Source organism: Ovis aries, chromosome 2 (assembly GCF_016772045.2).
Source record: "Ovis aries strain OAR_USU_Benz2616 breed Rambouillet chromosome 2, ARS-UI_Ramb_v3.0, whole genome shotgun sequence".
NCBI lineage: Eukaryota > Metazoa > Chordata > Mammalia > Artiodactyla > Bovidae > Ovis > Ovis aries.
Window position 1 is genome coordinate 5,920,864 of NC_056055.1, and position 23,415 is coordinate 5,944,278.

Here is a 23,415-nt window from a genome sequence, read left to right on the forward strand (position 1 = left end):
TCCATCACGGTTGGAGGAAGTGGTTGATTTCAAGCTCTGCCTCACATCTCTCGCACAGCTCATTTTTCAGCCCACCGCACACCCTTTGGTTTAACCATCATATCTGGATTCTGGTGTTGAGCCCTGGCCAACCAGTGGAACCGCAAGTGAGCTAATTCTAATCAGGGAGTTTCTTTCTTACTTGGTCTCCATCCGTGGGATTGTCAGAACCCAAGCCTCCTTCTGGGCTCTACTACTTTTCCGGAAATCACCAGCAGGTTCCTGGAAGGTCCCACCTGAACACAGAGGTGTCCTAAGAAGAATGGACTGAGAGGTCTGTTGTGTTTAAATCCAAGCTCTGCCATTGTCTACCTGTGGGACTTGAGTTAGCCTTCATCTCCTAATGGGTAACAATGCTGATATTATTAGTGCCCATCTAATAGACATAGTAGGGACAGACATAGTAGGGACCTAAAATTTGATGTCATAGATAAAACAACAGAGTAGGGCTTAAAAATAGCCACAAAGAATAATTATCATTAGAGAAGTTCTCTACTCCCCTTCTGCAAAGTCTTTTGGAATATTTGGAGTTAAGGAGCCAAGTGGAGGAGGTGACTGAGAACATCCGGCAGGGGAGGGAGTGGAATTCTGGAGCCCCAGAGACTGCATGGGCAACAGAGAGCTGTGCCTGGGATCTGGCAGCCTTGACTGGGAAGAACAGAGGCCATCGTCTGCTGCAGAGATGCTCCTTTGCGCACTCATCAGTTCTTCAAGTAAGAAGGTGTAGTATGTCTGTTATGTGACTGCCATTGAGCTCAGGGCTAGGGAAGCAAAAGATCAAGAGATGTGCTGTTTATCCCAGTCATTCTTGTAAGGGCTCCTGTGAGTTCCTGGAAGACTTGCCCCAACCACCACCATCCCAGAACCTGCTGGTGATGTCTAGAGAGGGTATAGAGTCCAGAAGGAAGCTGGGGTTCTGAGAACCCTGTGGGTGGAGGCCGAGACAGAGGAAAGCTGCCTAGTTACAATTCCAGTCCTCCTGTGGTCTGACAGGTTGGGAAAACACCAATCGCTAAGATGGTATAACTGAGAAGACCACTCATTCAGCTCCCTGTGGCCTCATCATCAAGTCCCAGAGGACTGCTCTTGTTTAATGCTAAGTCATGCCCGACTCTTTTCGACCCCATGCACTGGAGACCAACAAGCTCCTCTGTCCATGGGATTTTCCAGGCAAGAATACTGGAGTGGGTTGCCACTCCCTTCTCCAGGGGATCTTCCCAACCCAGGGACTGAACCCACGTCTCCTGCATTGTCGGGCAGTTTCTTCACCACTGAGCCACCTAAGAAGCCCCCTGGAGGGTTACACCCCTAGAAAGTGCTCTTTGTATTGAACATGTACTATTTTTAATATAAGAGTTTTGCAAAGTAATAATCTACCCCCTTTTTATATTTGAATTAACTAGACTCTCAGGGAAGTAAATCTCAGGTCCAGAAGGTGAGTGGGGACTGTGGGTTTTGGCTTTCTCCAAAGCTACGCTATTCAAAACAACAGAGGCAGTCTCTTTGGAATCAGGGCAGGCAACCACCGTGCTAAAGTTTACTCTCAGTGTCTTTTTTTCCTCTTCTGTTCTTCATCAAGATTTTCTAGTTCTAACTAACTACACTTGTCCACATACAGTTTTTTATCTTTTTTAATCTCCCTCATGCACTTTATGGAAAGAAAGGTATTATAAATAAATCACTCAGTATATATATATATAATGTATGTATGCATATGTATTTACCTAAAGTTTCATGGTTTCAGTGAAAAACCCTTGACTACTGTCAACCACAAAGAGAAGTTTGGGAGTTTCACTTCCTGTTTCGTGAGCTTAAGCCATGAAGCAGTGGAAAGTAAGCTGCCCAGTGTCGGCTGAAAGCCCAGTTCAGGCCCTGCCACTTTACTCTGTGGCCTAATCATTTTCCTTCCTTGAACTTCTGGTTTTACACCAGTAAAATGGTAAAACTACATCTTTATCTGCAACCCCACTTGCATCATAAGAAATTCAAATGTGGTTATAATTGTGTAAATATATTCTAAGATATAGGATATTACACAAATTTGAGACATTAGTATTAATTTTTCTCTTCTGTCTATTCCACCCTTTATCTCTCTTTAATCCAGAGAATTTGAATGACTACAAAGAACCTGTCCTAAGCCTAAATTTCCTCTTTCTTTCCCTTACGTTTCTGTCATATCATTTCTTTCCTTTCTTGCCTACTTCACCTGAAGTTTTCACAATTCAAAGTAGGGAGAGGGGAACAGTGGGAATAAGGCCAGTGGCAGCCTTGTATGCAGGAAATATTCCAATTGGGTTTTGATTTTCCTCTTTGGAGTCATATGTGCTTGAAGTAACACGCAGATACAAAATGCACACTTAAATATGAGCATGCACACTTACATAGAGCCTAGACACACATAAAAACCCATGCCTTCAAGCTTACTGAGAATCAACACAGACATTTGTATATAAGAAGTCACATGCCAACACTGGAGTGAGGACCTAAGTCAAGCAGCTGAGACATCTACATCAGTACAAATACTCCCCTTGCAATGTAATCACACTTTCTTCCACGCAGATGTGATCACACAAACATGAACGGGAACACGTAGAGGCGTGTGGTCAAACACATATGCCCACTTTCACTGGCACACGAGACCTATAAACACACTCAGGCATGTTCAGCAACTTCAACCGTACTCCAACCAAAATACACTCTGGAACACTCAGTCACAAACACATTCCTAAATGTGGCTGTATATTTCAGTTTTGACAAATGTATTTTCCAAACATCCTCTTTGCCCTTTCTTGGCACCTTTCTGACGAAGCTGGATGAGTGTGCTTTTCTAAGAATTCACCTTAACATGACCCACAGTAACCTCAGGGACATTATTTTCTCAAAAATGACATCTGCTTTTTCCTAAATGTGGTCATGGAGAGATACCCAACAGGAAAGAAGAAGGCAGGCTCCCCACCTCAAACCATTTCAAAATACCGTGAAAAACTCAATGGTCTATCAGATAAAACTCACTTGCTGCACAAGGAAAATTCTGCTGCAGTTCTCATTTTGTGGTCCCCCAGCTCTCTCAGCCCACATGTTCCTGGGGTCGTCGAGAAAAACTGACCTTGGAAGGTCACCCCACCTCTTACCCTGCCTCTAACCTGAATTTCTCATTATGAGGCCAGGAAGTTGGACCTATTTCCCTCTATTCCAATAAGTGCCACTTTCAACCAAATTATTTTGATACTACCTTCAGGACAGTCATAACTTACTAGGTAATAACTTCAGAATGACATCAAGTGACAAAATGATAGACTGTATTTTACATATTTCCTCAAAAGATAGTAGTTAAATATGGATATGTCCAGCCTGTCTCTAACAGTTTTATTTATGGTATAGAGAAGACGTGGAAAATGAGAACTGGATTTATAAAGACAAAAATATATCAGGACCTAATAGTTAATAAATAGAACATGCCGAGGGATAACCAGGACGTTTGTGAATTCACATAAAGTGGAGGGGAATCTGAATCAGGAGCCTTCTGGGTCAGGAAGTAGAATTTAAACTATATTCAATAGGAAAAGGAAAAGTAAGCCAAGACCTAGATCAATCAAAACGACCAAAAACACCTTGTTTTAACATGCCTAAAACATGTAACCTGAGGCGGTTTCCACTGGAAAGGCTCGGGAGAAGTCTGTCCTTTCTTACTCTCACGGAGGCCCGGTCTCGTAGCTCTAATTCAGTTTGATGGGCTAAGAGTTTAGTTGACTTTCCTGCCCTGGACTCCTTAGCTGATTTGGCTGAAACATCCCCCGGGAAGCTCTGTATCTTGGCACAGTATCTATTCCCTGTACACTATAAGCTCCGTGAGGCTGGCAGTCCTATAGGTCTCGCGTCCCACTGAATCACCGGCCTTTAGCACAATGCTTGGTACATGGCGGCATTTACTTGTTCACTGAACACACCCTGCATCCATCTGGGCAAGGAGCGCATCAGGGGATTCTCCTCCTCAGGTGGAGGTGGTCGCTTCTTGCGGGTTGGTCTCTGCATCTGCTGTTCCTTCTGGACTCCGGGGTTTACCAGCCAGCAAGGCTTTTCTGAGTCTTCTCCAGAAGACATGCCGCCCCAGGACACTGTCCTCCCACTCCAGGTAGGTGTTCCTGTTCAGAAGGCGATAGAGCTCCACCTGCTGCCGCAGGAGAGACTTCTCCAGCTTCTGCAGGACGATGAAGATGATGCCAGCACGGCTGCTCAGAAACTGCCAGGTCTGGGCAATCTCATACTCGAAGATACACCATCGGCTCTGGATGAAGTGCTGGGACACCACGACAATCACCTTACGGCTCTTGTGGAAACCTTCCTGGATGATATTGGCGGCGATGGCCACCCCAGGAATAAAGTCCCTGTAGTGAAGGCAGAGCTGAAAGGGGGGCACGCCCTCCTCCAAGTTCTTTACCAGTTCATTCCGCACCCAGGCTTCATCCTGGCTCGAGTAGATCACAAAGGCATCATAGGTGCTTTCACCTCTGCCATACTTTTTGCAGCCAGCAAGAAGCATCAGGTGGAAATAGAACTTATAGACTAGGACTCCTACCACAGATACCAGGAGTACAGTGACAACCGACACGCTGATGATCGTCTTGCTCATCTGACAAGTGGCATTCCTGAAACCAAGCACTGGCATGTCCTTCACATCTAAAGGCTCTGCACACATCATTTGCTCAGCTCCCACCAAGAGCTGCCTCTGGTCCTTGACCCACTGCAGGAAACTCTGATGTTCACAAACACAAGCAAATTCATTCTGAGTAAGATTTAGCCAAGTGAGGTTCCTTGGCAAATTCCGTAGTTCTTGCTCCTTAGAGGCCGTGATACGGTTGAAACTGCAGTCTAGGATCCGGAGCGAGTGGAGTGGTTCATAAAGAAATGTATCCAATGACAAGAGTTTGTTGTGACTCATATTCAGCACCTGAAGGCTAGGGAGGGAGTGAAATGCCGTCCAGGACACCTGTTCCAGTTGACACTTAGAGAGGTCCAAGATGGTTAAGTTAGTCAGCTCTGTGAAGATGTCAGGGAGCAAGTTGTTCTGAAAAGAGTTGCCTGCCATTTTCAAGGTCTGCAGACTGACTAAGCCAGTAAAGATGCCGTGGAAGACAATCCGGATGTTGGTGTAAGAGATGTCAAGGTAGCGGAGGTTTCTGAGTGATAGGAACGTTGAAAAAGCATTGATCTGTTTCAGAGTGGAATGCTGAAAATCCAGGTGTTCTAGCTGCTCTAAGCCCATGAAGTTTGAACCTAAGGTAATGACGTCATTGAAGCTCAGATCTAAATGCTTCAGGTTGGTTGTCCCAAAATCAGTGTGAGAACAGCAGCTCTTGAAACTCAAGTGATTTCTTTTGAGATCTAGATACTGAAGGCTTGGTAGCTCAGTCTTAGTAAAAGTGCTTACATCTTTGTTGTCTGTGAAAACAAGCTTTTTGAGAGAACGGAGCTTCAGTGCAGGAAACTTATCAAAGTCACAGTTAATCATTTCTAAGTGTTGCCATCTAAAATCTTTAAGAAGGGCTTGTAGACTTCCTAAAGATATACTCAACAGAGAAATCACAGAAACATTTGCCAAACAATTAAATAAGTCTGTATCGTTCCATGAGAATTTGCTCAAGTACGCTATCCGGAATTGCTCAATGGTCAGGTTGCACAGTCCCTCCAGGCAAGATCTGTCAAATTTTTGCAACTTCCTTTCATTTTTAAATTCTCCCAAAACCAGCCGGTTGATTTTTAAACCAGCCAGACCTTGAATACAAGTTTTCATGACATCTGAACTGTTAAAATTACTTCGCAGAGTCAATCCATTGAGCTTAATTTCTTTAAAGGTACCTGGTTCAATAAATTCTAAAGGGTTCAGGGACAAATCTAAAGAGAGGTTGAGTAGGGGCATTTGATGTAGAACTTTCACATCTTCATAATAAATATTTTGGATTTTGTTGTTAGAAAGATCCAAGTGCTCCAGGTTGGGAAGGTCAGAAAAATATTCAGGTAACTTGAAGGAATGGATAAAATTGTGAGCCACATTAAGCTCTTTCAAGGTTTTGAGATGTCCAATGGGGAAGTCATCTAGAGATACTAGGTTTGTCTCCACGGCCACCAGCTTCTGTAAACTTGATAGCCCAGAAAAGGCTCCCCAGGCTAAACTCTGGATAGGGTTTCCCGTCAGTATCAAGGTGGAGAGGTGGTTTAGACCCTGAAATGTGTTGTCTTCAATAATCTTAATTTCGCATCTACAAGAAAAAGAGATACAGATTATATAATATTTCTGCTGAATAGAAAATCAAAATGAAATATCAACCCAGTCATCTAGGTCTCCACACAGATATAACAATGCTATATAATGGTGCACAAGCAAACGTATCCAGCAAGGCAGATGAAACAAAGAAGTCCCGCAAATTTGGTACTGTCACACTAGCCCATGACAATCTTTTTTATCACACTAGGCACACATGCTAAGCAGAGGCAGCCCATCCAACAGAGGAAAATCAGTTAAAGATGAATGATTGGGGCACCTGAAGACTGAACCCCAGATCAACTTTAGCCATTTCCTGAAACACGTAATTGTGATTATACATCCAACTGGTAAGATGAGATAGACAGTTGTTAATTGCTAGGCATGATAAATGACCACTGAATGCCAATTTCAAAGATATAGAAATTATACCTAAATGTCACAGATATCCTTACCATTCAAGAAAAATTCCCCATAGAATAAGGGGGCTCAAAGAGAAAGAATGTGCCTGCCAGTGCAGGAGACCTGGTTTTGATCCCTGGGTCAGAAAGAGCCCCTGGAGAAGGAAATACCAAACCACTCCAGTATTCTTGCCTGGGAAATCCCACGGATGGAGGAGCCTGGCAGTCCGTGGGGTCATAAACATTTGCACGTGACTTAGTGACCGAACAACAATGACATCCCTTCAGAGAAGCAGAGGATGGAGGTGAAGGGAACACACAACTGGAAGCAGGAGCTGTGGATACGAATCTCTGACCTGTTGTCAACAAGCCATGTGAATATATACTTAAACTCTCCAAGCCTCTGTTTGCTCATCTACAAAAAGAAAAAAAAAAAAAGTATCAGTAGATTTCCGTAGGGACAAAAGGCTGGCTGGTCTATCACAAAAGCATCCATTGAAAATAAGTTGAGTTATTGATGGTACCTGAAGACACTGTGAAGTGAGGTGCGAAGGCAGAGCGGCTATTGCACCATAATCTGTCCTTATCTTAATCTAGCATCTCCTCCCAACTAACCAGGAGAGGGAACTAGCCTCTCTCTAGGAACATACTTAAAGCTTCTGAGGGCAGTTCCTTGGGTACATGGTGGGTCGAAGATCCATTTTAAGGGACGCTGATGAGAAACCATTTTTCTTTAAAATTTAAGAATATTGCTCTGGCTACCTCAATTCGGTACAGTTCTTGACAAAATTCTTACTCAGAAAACTGAAATTTAGAAACTAATGAAATGCTATAATAGTGTTTTATAGTTATAAAGTTCACTTTGCAAGGTTTTTAATATATATACCATGTCACTCTCAGCATCACATTTAACCCTATGGTATAAGGTTCATCACTTATGAAACTGAGACTCAGGTCAAATGTAGAAACGAGCCTCCGGCCACATGGCAGTAAATGTTGGAGGAGGACTCAGCTCAAGTATTCTGACTTCCATAGGGCTCCATGTCTCTGCCTTCAAAATGCTTGGTTCCTACCTTTGTTGTAGTCTATCAATATCTAAGTTAGAGTATAAAACATCAGATGATCACTCTTCTACAGAAATATTTGCTATCCTTGTATCCTTTATTAAGAGTTTCTATGATAAAATGTCACATATGTTTCTCCACTTTTCACAAACTCTTATAGAGATTGTAGCCCATTATGTATTACTTTTCTAAATAAGGTCCCTAATGATGAAGATATTTTAGGAATAAGATTCAGTTCTCCCCAAAATGATGATAATAACTTCACCTACTCTAATGAATGATATACTTCGTTGTATCAGAAAAGAAAATACTAGTCACTGTTCATTCTTACCGCAGATGTTTTCCTTTGATCATGCATCTTTCTCATTGGCTTACTTGTATCTTCCTAATTCCCTATCCTGTACCTCACTTTCAATATTCTAGACATTATCTGAATCCAACTCCATTCAAGAACTCTGTCTAAATTACTCACTGCATCTGTGTGTTAGTCACTCAGTTGTGTCCAACTCTTTGTGACTCCATGGATTATGGCCCACCAGGCTCCTTTGACCATGGGGATTCTGCAGGCAAGAATACTGGAGTGGGTTGCCATGCCCCCCCAACAGGGAATATTCCCAACCGAGGGATTGAACCCAGCTCTCCTGCATTGCAGGTGGATTCTTTACCCACTGAGCCATTAGGGAAGTCCGGTGGCTCTCTGCATAGAAGTCCCCTTTTCTGTACAGCACAAAGTATTGCCTCTAGTTTTCAAATAACTTGTCACCTACTCTTATATATTACTATCTTTATCTCAGGTTCAAAATCCAAAATCAGAATCAAGGAACATGTATTGAATGCCTACTATATGCCCAGCACCATGCTCAGGTTTAACATATTAATTCTTTTAAGTGGATATGCCCTCCTTAATAGCTAGGGTTGTGTGTTAAGTATCAACATATTCTTGTTTTCTAGCAGAGTGAACAATATATAGCAGCAAGTAGTCAATAAATATTTGCTGATGAAAGAGTTCGAGTCAATTTACTCCCCTGACTTAAGAGAAAATCAGAGATAGAATTTTCCTTAGAAACTGTCTCCTCCAACTGCTTTCACAAATAAAAAAGCTGAGACCTGAAGAAGGGAGATAGCTTGCCCAAAGTTATGTAATAAGTAAGTTGTCTGTTGAGTGAATAATTAAGTGAACGAAAAGGAGACCTCATGAATCAGGTTTTCTGACTTGAGAATGAAATGACAATACCAGGAACATTTCTCCTTGTACAGTGGTAGAACTCATGCATTACCTGGATAAATCCAGCACTTGCAGTTCTGGGAACCTGGAGAAGTTATGGCTGCCTAAATGTCTCAGGTAGTTAAAGCTCAGGTCCAGCATCTCGGTTGATATGGGGATGTTGTCGGGGATTTTGTAGAGATTCAGCTCCATGCATTGGTAACTGATGTTAGGAACAACCTGAAATGATTAGATATTAGATGCAGTATCTTTCTGCATGCACCTTAGCAGACTTCTCAGCAACTCTCCTCTCCTAGACTACAGCCTTGGAGGCTACTGGGACAAGCAAAGAGACCAGTCAACCTTCTTTCAAACATCCATCCATCCAATCATCCATCACCTGATCATCTGTTCATCCATCCACTTATCCCTTCATTTATCCATTCACTTCATTCTTATGAAAGGTCTTACTCTAGATTAGGAAGGGAAAAGCACCTACCCAGTGTTTAACCTCTGCTCTCTCAATGGCAGCATTCAGCAAGAAGCAATGGAGCCTCGTGGTGAAGATCTGAAGCACTAGAGTTCAAAAGTCCTAGATGTCACCCTAGCTCTTCCCTATGATTTGCAGGAAGGCATTGTGTTGTTGCTATTGTTTTTCTAAATATACCTCTCATTGTATACAAGCTTAAAGAGACTTCCAGTCAAGTCTTCAGGACTTCCTTGGTCATAGCCCAATTTTTGCCAATTTTATTCTTTCCCTTGGATCACTCATAGCTCAGCTGATAAAGAATCAGCCTGCAATGCAGCAGACCCCAGTTCAATTCCTGGGTCAGGAAGGTCCGCTGGAGAAGAGATAGGCTACCCACTTCAGTATTCTTGGGCTTCTCTTGTGGCTCAGCTTGTGAAGAATCTGCCTGCAATGCGGGAGACCTAGGTTCAATCCCTGGATTGGAAAGATCCCCTGGAGAAGGGAAAGGCTACCAACTCCAGTATTCTGGCCTGGAGAATTCTGGGTCACAAAGAGTCGGACACAACTGAACAAATTTCACTTTCACTTGGGTCACTGACCTTTGAGCAAATGAGATAGAAACAGGACAAATTTGACGTGCACAGACTCCGGTGGTGGAACATGACACTTGATACTGCCTTGGTTCCTAAGCTGATATCTATCCCATATTCCCAAATTCCTTGTAAGCCTTGTTCTCCAACTTCCCATTTAGTTTCCTTATTCTCTGATTCTTCAACAAAATTCTTTGCTTAAGCCAGCTAATTTTGGTTTTCAGTTTAAAACCCATAGAATCTGTTAAAAGGATTAATGAGATAAGGTTTTTAAAGAGATTATCTCAAAGCCTATTACAGTGTAAATGATCAATACATTGTGAACATGTATTATTATTGGCTATTATTAATTCTCCACTATATGAGGCTTAGGTCTTACATGTTACATACTTGAATTTAATCTGCAAATAAACCTTTTAAAGAATAAGAATTCAGCAAGATGAAGTAATGCGTGTAAGGTCTCACAGGCCACAGTGCAGCTCTTTACTTTATTCACTTGATCTTGAAATGTTATTCCTCAGAGCATCTGCACAGCCCATACTGTCTAATAGAGAATGGGGCCAGGGTCATCCCTTACCTTCTTTTATTCTCCTTCATGGGAGACATCACTATCTAACATGATGCCTTCTGTGTGATTGTTGGATATATACTGTTTGTTTCCCTCTCTAGATTGTAAACTTTGAGAATCTAGCTCTCTGTTATGTCTCCAGCACTCAGAATGATGCCCAGAAAATGATTAATGCTCAATAAATATTTGTATATGGCTCCAGACTTCCATCAGCTCCCCATCTAGAGTAAGGGTTATGGTGGGAGCACAACTCATTCGTGAAAAGGGTCTTAAACCAGGCTTGGAAAATGTTCCCTTTGGTTCAGAAAAGGTAGATATCAATCTTGGATTCTGAGACTATAGATTGCATAGAAGGCTTCCAAGAAAGGGAAAATTTCAAGGCAAATCTGGAAGGACAAGTGAGATTTGGATATGTGAAAAGAGGAAGAACGAGGGAAGAGTGTGAGTACAGAGAGGTGGAAAACTAGCTCCGCTTAGATGGAGTGTGGCAGGGTGTGGAACCTAAACCAGATGGGGAGCCAGAGCCAGGTCCGGAGGGCCCTATACTCTGTCCTACGGCAATACTTTTAAGTCGTTTAACATGTACAAATTGAGCAACCACATGCGCTAGGCACTGGGACAGAGTGACAGGTAAAACCAGCAATGATCTTGCCTTTTTACAAATACCGTTTCAACATGAAGACAAATAATGAGCAATAGATATCTGCATTCACACACTATATGTGTTTTATGTATGTGTATGTAGGGGCTTCCCTGGCGGCTCAGTTCATAAAGAAACCGCCTGCACTGCATGAGACCCAGGTTCGATCTCTGGCTGGGAGACATCCGCTGGAGAAGGAAATGGCAAGCCCCTCCAATGTTCTTGCCTGGAAAATCCCATAGATAGAGACCGGTGGACTGCAGTTTATGGGGTTGCAAAGAGTTGGACACAACTGAGCGTGCACACACACAACTGAGCATGCACATACACACACACGTATATATATATACACACACACAATGATGTGCTATTAAAAAAAAAAAAAAACAGTAAAGCAGCAGGAATTCCCTGGTGGTCCAGTGACTGGACTTTGTGTTCCCAATGCAAGGGGCCTGGATTCAACCCCTGGTCAAAGAACTAGATCCCAGGTACCACAACTAAGAGTTTGCAAGCCACAACTAAAAAAATCCTGAATGCCACAACTAAGCCCCACTGCAGCCAAATAAACAAATAAATATTTTTTAAACCAATAAAAATAAGTAGCATAGGACATTAAAGGCAAATACAGGGAGTGAGGAGCTTTATATGAGGCAATCAAGGAAGGCTTCCCAGAGGAGGTAACATTTAAGCAGAAATTTGAATAAAGTGAGGGATTAAGCTATGAACAAATCTAGGGCTGTATTGTCCAATTGGGTAACCACAAGCCACACACAGCTATTGAATATGAGAAATGTGGATAGTTTAATATAATAAATGTAAAAGAAATGATATAATATGTGCTAAAACTCAAGGACTCAGTACCGAAGAAAAAACGTAAAATATCTTGCTAATAGTCTAGTACATATTACATTTTGAAATAGTATTTTTAATAAACAGAGTTAAATAAAAATACTACTAAAATTAAATTCACCTACTTTTAATAGTTTTAATATGGCTACTAGAATATAGTTTAAAGCATTGTTTTAAATTTAGCTAGTTAAAATTACGTTAATGTGGTTAAATAAAAATTTAGTTGAATTTAGTTAAATGTATTATTTAAATTTAAATAACTTCACGTGACCCATTGAACAGCACTCATCTAGGGGAAAGGCATTCATTCTAGCTAGAGGAAATCATGAGTGCAAAGGGCACCATGGTAGGAAAAGGTCCCTGACAGTGATGGAGAATTATTAAAAGCTTTTACGGACAGTAATATCTTAGAGTTGGACCTCGAAAAACAACAACAAACAAACAGCAGATGAATATGAGCAGATTAGATTAAAAGAAGCAGGCTGTGGGGTTAGGAGACTGGTCACTGCCCAAGCATCAAGGCCAGGGGAACTGGGGATCTGCCCTAGGGTGGCGCTGAGGTGATGGACAGAGTTTTGGAAAATGAGAGCATCTGGGGCATGGGAAAAGGGAGGAGCCAGGAGAAGCTGTGATTTTATCCCAGGATGACCGTAACTGGGGGATCTATATGCACTGATTGAACAGCAGGAGACACGCAGAGAGGAGGACAGTGAGCCGGGTGTGGGCAGGGAGTGGCGGGACAGAGGACTTGGGATGACAAGTTTGTCTTCTTACACGTTACACGAATTCCCCCATGTTCTCAATGTCTGGACTCTGACTGGCTATGCTTTTTTTGAGTTTCTCCCACACCCTAAATCCCAGGACATTTCTGTGGCTGTTTGCTGCTGCTGTGGGTTTCCAAAGCAATAGTCAAGTCCATGCAGGGGGAAAAAACAGGAGACGCTTTCTGAATGAGATTACAAACCAGCTGGCTGGTGTTTCACAAAGAAAGCATTGCATTAGCTGATATTTTGCCTCTTTCCCTGTCTCTTGTTCTTCTCTATTACCCTGTCTCTGTCTTTATCTCTCTGTTTCTCCTTTTCTTTTCCAACTCTTTTTATTTTCATTTTTTGGACAGAACTAGACTAGATTTATAAATCTGAAATCTACATACACAGTTCTTTCTATTAAGAGACAAAACAAACAAACAAACAAATCTTCCTGATACTGAAAGGGGCAAAGCAAGAGCTCGAAACAGTGTACAAACCACCAGCAGAAAGGAGTGACAGGAAGCAGGCTTCTTACAACTTTCTATTAAAGTCTATGGTTCTCTTATTGATGTAAAAACTAGTCTCAGAGAGGTTTAATGAGTTCTTCAAAGTCACATAGCCCAGATGTGGAACAATAGTGATTCTAAGCAGGTCTGTCTGGCCTAAAGTTCCTATTCCTCAGTGGGGCACATGCCTTGGGCTGCCTGTTAATGCCCTGTAACCATGAATCATTTGATTCCTGCGGTTTCTTACGTTAAAGTAATTTATGTCTGTTTGCAAATGAACCTAACCAGGGCCCAGCACAGGGAAACTGAGCAGAGAGCAGTTTTTCAGAAGCAAAGCCAAGCTCAGGGAAGCCGCACTGACTCTAGCCGCTTACCTGTACGCAAGGGTCCCAGCTCTCGGTTCTCAGGCAGGAGAGGATGGCCATGGCCGGGATCAGAGCCGCAGCCCGGCGGGCACGAGCCATCATCCTGGCATTTTCTGTGACCAGAAGGGGCTCTGTGAAAGCATGACCCTCTGTCTGTGCCGGCCAGGGCAGCCCCCGAGGCGCTGCAGTGTCTCTCCCCGGCGTGGTGCCCCAGGGCACTGCCCCTATTCAAAGCAGTGCTGGGTTACGGGAGGAGAGGAAGTGAGAGTGGCACCCTTAGCCTTCTGGACTTTTGTTTCTCTAATATTAATCTCCTCTGCCACCGGAAGGGAAGTTAGAAGAAGAAGAAAATGTCTGCAGACCAGGGGCTGAGGTAACAACAAGAGGAAGCTGGCTTTTATCCCAGGAAGTCATCTGACCTCAGGGTTAGTGAATTTAGGAAAGCAATCAGACTCGTCAAACAGCCTGCGTGACTAACTACCTAAGACTCTGGCTTTCTGCTTTCATTTTGTAGTGGAAACTCACTGTTAACTGTTCATTTCCTAGGTCAGCCATAACAAAATATCCTGGACTACGTGACTTAAACAGACATTCATTTTCTCACGAAGTTCTGGAGGCTAGACGTCTGTGCTCAAGGGATCAGCAGGCTTGGTTTTTCAGGCCGTCCCCTTGGCTTGTAGATGGCTGTCTTCTCCCTGCGCCTTCACGTCATCTTCTCTCTGCGTGTGCTGGGTCTTAATTTCCTTTTCTTATAAGCACACAAATCGTAATCGGTTAGAGCCACCCTAATCTACAACCTCATGATCTCAGTTCAGTTCAGTCGTTTAATCGTGTCTGACCCTTTGCAACCCCATGGACTACAGCACACCAGGCCTCCCTGTCCATCACCAACTCCCGGAGTTCGCTCAAACTCATGTCCATTGAGTCAGTGATGCCATCGAACCATCTCATCCTCTGTCGTCCCCTTCTCCTCCCGCCTTCAGTCTTTCCCAGAATCGGTCTGTTCCAGTGAGTCAGTTCTTCACATCAGGTGGCCAAAGTTTTAGAGTTCAGCTTCAGCATCAGTTCTTCCAATGAATATTCAGGACTGATTTCCTTTAGAATGGACTGGTTGGATCTCCTTGCAGTCCAAGGGACTCTCAAGAGTCTTCTCCAACATCACAGTTCAAAAGCATCAATTCTTTGGCACTCAGCTTTCTTTATAGTCCAACTCTCAACATCCATACATGACTACTGGAAAAACCATAGCTTTGACTAGATGGACCTTTATTGGGAAAGTAATGTCTCTGCTTTTTAATATGCTGTCTAGGTTGGTCATAGCTTTTCTTCCAAGGAGCAAGCATCTTTTAATTTCATGCCTGCCGTCACCATCTGCAGTGGTTTTGGAGCCCCCCAAAATAAAGTCTCTCACTATTTCCATTATTCTCCCTTGTATTTGCAGTGAAGTGATGAGACTGTGACCTCATTTTACCTAAATATCAATTTTAAAAATTTGGACTTCCCTGGTGGTCCAGGTGTTAAGAATTTGTCTGACAGGGCAGGGGACATGGGTCCAGTCCCTGCTCCAGGAAGATTCCACATGCCATTGGGCAACTGAGCCCGCGAGCTACAACTGCTGCAGCCCACATGCCCTGAAGCCTGTGCTCCTCAGCAAGAGAAGCCACGATGGCTACCGAGGAGCCCCGGCTCACCACACCTAGAGAAACCCCACTCCGCAGCCCAGACCCAGTGCAGCAAAAAGTGACTGCATAGACAAAGCCCCAGCCTCAAAATGCAGTCACATTCTGAGGGGCTGAGGGAAAGGTTCCAATCCATGAATTTTGACAGGGCATAAAATTCAGCCCAGGCACTGTCCAATTTTGTGAAATCTTGTGAAGAAACCCAAATTTATGAAACATTGAAAATAAAGCTGTATTAAGGTGGTTATTAACTATTAAGGTGATTAAAAATATGAATAAGTGAAGTGAAAGTCACTCTGTTGTGTCCAAGTCTTTGCGACCCAGTGAACTATACAGTCCATGGAATTCTCCAGGCCAGAATACTAGCATGCATAGCCTTTCCCTTCTCCAAGGGATCTCCCCAACCTAGAGATTGAACCAGGTCTCCCGCATTGCAGGCGGATTCTTTACCAGCTGAGCCACAAGGGAAGCCCAAGAAATATGAAGAAAATGAGGGTAATAATATGTACCTCAAAGTATTCTTATAGGATTAAATAAGGTGGGTTGGGTTGAAGAATCGAATAAACATACCAGAATTCAGATCTACACCAGGGTGATCTGTGGCCATGTAACATTGTTGGTCAAGTCACTTAAACTAATGAGACTTAATTTCCAGTCTGTAAAATGGGATAATTCTAATCACAACAGAAGCTCACATTTATGGAATTCATAAAAGGAAGGCCTTGTGATAGTCCAAAAAATGGAAGCTGCTATGCATTAGATTTTTTTAAAACCGGAAATAATCACATTTGTCTTACGTGATGGAATTAAGTTAGTTTACAGGAAATGCCTAGTGTAGTGCATAGCTCATTAGGGTATTCCATAAATTGACAACTATTAAGGTGATTAAAAATATGAATAAAATAAGGATAATAATATGTACCTTGAAGTGTTGTTATGGGATTAAATAAAGTAGAATTTGTAAAGCTTGTCTAGACACTCTAGGACAATGTCTAGAGTATAGGAAGTACAGTGTAAGTTTCTGTTAAACAAAAATGTAGTTTATATGCATATGATACCACTCTAAAGTGGCAGAAAGTGAAGAGGAACTAAACACCCTCTTGATGAGGGTGAAAGCGAAGAGTTGAAAAAGCTGGCTTAAAGCTCAACGTTTAAAAAACCAAAATTATGGCATCTGGTCCCATTTCTTTATGGCAAATAGAAGGGGAGAAATTGGAAGCAGTGACAGATTTTATTTTGGGGGGCTCCAAAATCACTGCAGCCATGAAATTTAAAAATGTTTGCTCCTTGGAAGGAAAGCTGTGACAAACCTAGACTGTGTTTTAAGAAGCAGAGACATCACTTTGTTGACAAAAGTTCATATAATCAAAGCTATGGTTTTTCCAGTAGTCATGTATGGATATGAGAGTTGGACCATAAAGAAGGCTGAGTGTCAGAAAGTTGGTGCTTTGAATTGTGGTGCTGGAGAAGACTCTTGTGAGTCCCTTGGACAGCAAGGAGATCAAGCCAGTCAATCTTAAAGGAAATCAACCCTGAATATTCTTTGGAAGGACTGATGCTGAAGCTGAAGCTGAATCTCTAATACTCTGGCCACCTGATGCACAGAACTAACTCATTGGAAAAGTCCCTGATGCTAGAAAAGATTGAAGGCAAAAGGAGAAGGGGGAGGCAGAGGATGAGATAATTAGATAGCATCACTGACCCAATGGACATGAATCTTGGCAACCTCCAGGAGATAGTGAAGGACAGGGGCACCTGGTATGCTGCAGTCCATGGTGTTGCAAAGAGTCAGACATGACTTAGAGATTGAAAAACAACAACAACAAATTACTATTATTGTATCCTACACATTAATAGTTCTACCCAAGATATCACCAAAGCACCTGAAATCTATCTAAAATCAAGCTGTGAGGGAGCATGTCCTAAGGGACAGAGCACAAACTCGCAGACTTCTTCAACATCACTGCTGTAAAATTCAGCTAAAAATAGTGCCCCTGTCAGAATGTCACTTTATGGATTAATAAAGCTTCTCTAATGGCTCAGCTAGTAATGAATCTGCCTGCAATGCAGGACATGCGGGAGACATGGGTTCTGTCACTGGATTGGGAAGATTCCCTGAAGTAGAAAATGGAAACTCATTTCAGTTTTCTTGCCTAAAGATTCCCATGAACAGAGGAGCCTATTGGGCTACAGTCCAAAGGATTGCAGAGAGTCAGACACAACACACGCACACACACACTGATCTTAAAGCAGAGACTATGTGCTTACTAAATTTTAGTTCCCTTGAAAGTTAACAACATTTTCATTCCATAGTCATCCAAGATGAAACTATTTTTGACTTAATCATTTCTCTGTATTAACTATATTATATTTTCGTATTTTCTGGATTCTTGATGCTGTGGCACTGGGGACCTTGCTGATGGGGATAGACTGATCTAGTCAGTTCTTAGAGATACCAAATGATTTTCCGTGGAGCATAACTTTCATATGCAAACTAACCAAACCAGAGCCCATACTCTGAAACTCTTCCTCTATCTGGCTCTTACATTCTAGAAGGCAATGTTCTTCTGCCTGAATCGTCACAGGGCTAGGTACCCGAGACACCCAGACAACGAGAGAAAGCCCTGATTTGCAAGAGTGTGCTGAACTTACTCAAACTAGCCGATCTTAAGCCTGCTTACCCTGCCTTTTCTTACCTCTCCCACAGAAGCCACAGTTAAGGCCACTGCCCATGCCTTCCCCTGGCCCCTTCTGCCTCCTTATAGACTTGGTGCTTCCCCATGTGGCTCTGCAGGGTGTCTCCTGCCCCCTCCTCTTGGAAAATGTGAGTAACAAGCTATCTTTTCAATGGCAGTTGTCTCCTGATCTGTCTCACAACACCTGCATAATAGGCAAAGTAGCATTTTGAAACAAAATGTTCTACCAAGTCCTAGAGGATTTATCTGTAAAATAATTCTAAAACATCAGTCTTCATTTCTATTGGCATGGCCAGTGAACACATCTCTTGGCCTCGAGATTTGCAGTGTACTCTTCAAGGGTCTCCCGGGGTCCAGATATACTTCTTCCAAAGTTTCAACTTTTCCAATCCATCCTTTATCCCCAAATCAAAACCTGATTGAAAGTAAATGAAAATGAAAGTAAAATTATCTCATGCCATGTCAGTAATATTCTGAGGTTGTGTATTGCCTCAACCTCAAGCATTTTGGTGTACACCCAACTACATGCGCGCGCGCACACACACACACACACACACACAGAATCACCTGTGGTCCTGCTCCACAGCACCAAATATGTTCTATCCCGTGGAAAGGGAACACAACCCTGTTGATCAAGGGGTTATCTGTGCCGCAACTTTAGTATCCTATAAAATCCATCCAAGGGGTTATCTGTGCCGCAACTTTAGTATCCTATAAAATCCATTTCATGTTGATTACAACAAAGTGACAAGAATAGACATTACTTTGTCAACAAAGGTCTGTCTAGTCAAGGCTATGGTTTTTCCAGTGGTCATGTATGGATGTGAGAGTTGGACTACAAAGAAAGCTGAGCACCGAAGAACTGATGCTTTTGAACTGTGGTGTTGGAGAAGACTCTTGAGAGTCCCTTGGACTGCAAGGAGGTCCAACCAGTCCATCCTAAAGGAGATCAGTCCTGGGTGTTCATTGGAAGGACTGATGTTAAAGCTGAAGCCCCAATACTTTGGCCACCTGATGCAAAGAGCTGACTCATTTGAAAAGACCCTGATGCTGGGAGGGATTGGGGGCAGGAGGAGAAGGGGATGACTGGGGATGAGATGGTTGGATGGCATCACTGACTCAATGGACATGGGTTTGTGTAGACTCTGGGAGTTAGTGATGGACAGGGAGGCCTGGCATGCTGTGGTTCACGGGGTCGCAAAGAGTCAGACACGACTGAGCGACTGAACTAACAAGAGTAGACAATCACAACTTAGCCCAGCTCAGAGAGGAAACCCCCTCATAGTTTGGCAAGTCTAAGTATCAAATTTGATTCCATCCAACAAGTCTAGGTTTCACATGTTAACACCGCTTGAATCATAATATATCTCACAATTCACAATCTATTCCAATGATTATTGGCAGAACATTTTTTTCTTTCCTGGTGGCAAATAAGGTAATGGTACATCTAATGATCAGTGATACTTTATATTCAATAAGGAACAGTTTTTCAATAAGAAGACAAAAAAGAAAAAACAGCAACACACACAAACACAGGCTCTGTTCAAGTAAATAAAGGAAACAAATGGTTAGACAGAGATTAAAGAGATTTGTTTCTTAAGTACTCCTTAGAGCATGTACTAGACTAATGGGTATCTTGCATCTGCAAGCAAAAATAGAGTACTCAGTGTCTCCCACTAATCTTTCTGACCCACGGTGACTCCCTTTTATCCTTGGACACCCATTACCAGTCCTGTACTGATTAGTGTGCCGTGGAGGCATGTTTCTGGGGTCTGTAGGATGGAAAACGCTGCTCTTAAGCAGAAGCATGAAGCTGACTCTCCTGGCACCCAGCGACCGACTTCCTGTCTCTAGTGCTGGATCATCACAGTAAGTACATCTGAGTAGTGTACTCCTCAGCATTTCCCTCCCCAATACCCCTCCTATCAGGGGCGAGTAAGTGCACCTCGTGGGGGCTGCCAAGGAAAACAGCCTAAATAGTCCCTTCTCCTCAGCTTGAAATATCCATGGCATTTCCTATGTTATTTTAAAAGTTACACTGAATTTTCTATCTCTGTTGTCTGCCTCGATCAGTGGTTCTATAAGCTCCATGAGGGTAGAGGCTTTGTCCAGTGTTCATATATATTCAGTGCATGAGTATACACTCAATAAGCAGTTAATAAATGAATTAAATGAACAGTATATTTGAATTTGTTTCTAATTTGCAGCTGGCATTTTAGAGAACTTGTCATCTTTCCATATTGAGTAATGGGATTCTCTTACAACATGTTCAGTGATTATTCTGGGGCTTTATCTTACTATTCTCATGCTTCAAATACTTATTCTTTATACTTTCATTATTGTTACACTTTTCCACCTCCTGATATTCCCTGAGGGTACATGTGCCCCAGTTCAAGCAACACAGAATAATAGAGTCACAGCAAGTGGATTGAGAAAAAGTCCTTATTGCAGTAAACGCCATGCTTTGTGTTGGAGGAAAAAAATCTTTTTCTCTTTTAGTCATGAACCTGAGGCAGAGGCTGGTTGACTATGGCCAAGAGTCTTTCATCTTTGTTCTGTCTCTGTACTTGCCCAAATCACTCAGCAAAGGTCTGCTTGTCCATTCAGATTCTGGAAAAGTGTGGTGTGACATGTAATATAGAAGAGACTATATTTTAAAATATTTAATTATTCTATTGACTTTCTCGCATCATCATTTCTTAATATGTGACTTACCTTTAATGTCACAGAGTCTTCTTAACTGTGTAACAGAAATAACACTGTGTAACATAAATAATACTATGGTCTAACCATTAGCATTATTTGAGAGATAAATGAGATAATATATGTGGATATACTGACAAATATTAGTTTTACACAAATGTTGACCACGCCATCATTTACCAGATACATAGTATGTGCTTAACATCTGCCAGGCACTGTTGTAGGCCCTGAAGATACATCAGTGAACAAAACAGACAGCCCTGCCTGCACGGAGCTCACGTTCTAATGAGGAGGGAGCCAAGAACAAGGATAAATAAGAATGTTACATAGTATGTTGGAAGACCCATGAGTGGAAAATTAAGAGTAAGTGGTGTAATTCAATGAGGAGCTACAAGTGGCACTGAAGTTGCAAACAGAGCAGCCAGTGTGGCCCTCACCGAGAAAGTGACATTCTGAACCATTTCCTGAAGGAGTTGCTAGCCATGCGGATATCTAGGAGAACATTCCAGTTAGAATAGTGGTTCTCAAACAAGCTTGTACGTATAGAGAATAGATTGGTCGTAACCAGAGACTGATGATTGCAAGAGGTGAAGGGGGATAAAAAGGTACAAATTTCCAGCTATAAAATAAATAAGGCATGTGATGTACAGCATGATGACTGCAGTTAAAAATACCATATTGCATTTTTGAAAGTTGCTAAGAGAATCAATCTTTTGTTGTTGTTATTGTTGTTGTTGTTGTGTGTTTCTTTTTTTTTTAAGTACATATTTTATTTTTTTTTTTTTAATTTTAAAATCTTTAATTCTTACATGCATTCCCACACATGACCCCACCTCCCTCCCCACAACAACTCTCTGGGTCATCCCCATGCACCAGCCCCAAGCATGCTGCACCCTACGTCAGACTTGGACTGGCGATTCAATCTTACATGATAGTTTACATGTTAGAATTCCCATTCTCCCAAATCATCCCACCCTCTCCCTCTCCCTCTGAGTCCAAAAGTCCGTTATACACATCTGTGTCTTTTTTCCTGTCTTGCATACAGGGTCATCATTGCCATCTTCCTAAATTCCATATATATGTGTTAGTATACTGTATTGGTGTTTTTCTTTCTGGCTTACTTCACTCTGTATAATCGGCTCCAGTTTCATCCATCTCATCAGAACTGATTCAAATGAATTCTTTTTAACAGCTGAGTAATACTCCATTGTGTATATGTACCACAGCTTTCTTATCCATTCATCTGCTGATGGACATCTAGGTTGTTTCCATGTCCTGGCTATTATAAACAGTGCTGCGATGAACATTGGGGTACATGTGTCTCTTTCAATTCTGGTTTCCTTGGTGTGTATGCCCAGAAGTGGGATTGCTGGGTCATAAGGTAGTTCTATTTGCAATTTTTTAAGGAATCTCCACACTGTTCTCTATAGTGGCTGTACTAGTTTGCATTCCCACCAACAGTGTAGGAGGGTTCCCTTTTCTCCACACCCTCTCCAGCATTTATTGCTTGCAGATTTTTGGATCGCAGCCATTCTGACTGGTGTGAAGTGGTACCTCATTGTGGTTTTGATTTGCATTTCTCTAATAATGAGTGATGTTGAGCATCTTTTCATGTGTTTGTTAGCCATCCGTATGTCTTCTTTGGAGAAATGTCTATTTAGTTCTTTGGCCCATTTTTTGATTGGGTCGTTTATTTTTCTGGAATTGAGCATTAAAAGTCCTCATCATAAGGAAAAAAACTATAACTATGTATGGTTATGAATGCTAACTAGACTTCTTGTGATGATAATTTCACAATATATACAAATATTGAATCATTATGTTGTATACCTGAAAATGATATAATGTTATATGTCACTTATACCTCATTTTTTAAAAAAAGAATAGTGATTGTCAGGTGGGGCAGTTTTGCCTCTGGGGGCACCTGGCAATGTCTGAAGACGCTTTTGGCGGTCACAACCTGGGAGCAGGAAGAGCTGCTACTGGGACCCTAAACTGATGCAATCATGCTGTATTTGCAGGTCACATTATAATATGTCATTGCAGACAGCACGTGCTTGCATAACCCAGGGAACATACCTTTGAAAGGAAAAGGGTAAGGACGTGAGTAAAATATATATTATTTGCCATCCAGCTGGTTGATTCCACAAGTAGCTCTCTTTTCACTTATTTCACACAATAGAAAAATCCAGATGTCTGGAGATGATCAAGGAGAGGATGAAGAAATATGCAACCTGGGTAAATAAATGCGCATGGAGCTCTGTAAAGTATCCAGTGGGTGTTCTAGACACGATCCAAGCCATACAGAGTAGAAAGCTGGAGCAAGATTCAGAGCAACATTCTTCGTGCCCTGGCTTTATCCTTCACCTTTGAGAGAATCTTACTTATAAGCTATCCCTTCCACTGCAAAAAGTATGACACGATACCGAAAACCTTGCTGTCATAGACGCTTGCAGACTCTTGGTCCTTAACTCTTCTCTTCCTTCCAAAACCCAGGCATTGTGTCAGTTACAGACTTTAGTATGAGTTGTTAGTGCTTTTCCTGTTTGGCTTGGTGTTGTTGATGGGTATGGGAAACGGGAAATATATACAGATCCTAAGGAGAAGAGCTTGGGACAATAAGGCCTTTGTGGA

The 23,415-nt window shown here is 42.2% G+C and overlaps 1 protein-coding gene across 1 annotated transcript; it reads right to left on the reverse strand.

Moving 5' to 3' along the window:
* Positions 1-3,958: 3,958 nt before the first annotated feature.
* Positions 3,959-13,805, reverse strand: TLR4 (toll like receptor 4). Its single transcript, NM_001135930.1, is given in 3 exon segments — positions 3,959-6,296; positions 9,041-9,207; positions 13,713-13,805. Coding segments are annotated over 3 exon segments (2,523 nt in total). The 5' UTR covers positions 13,803-13,805; the 3' UTR covers positions 3,959-4,030.
* Between the last annotated feature and the right edge of the window lie 9,610 nt (positions 13,806-23,415).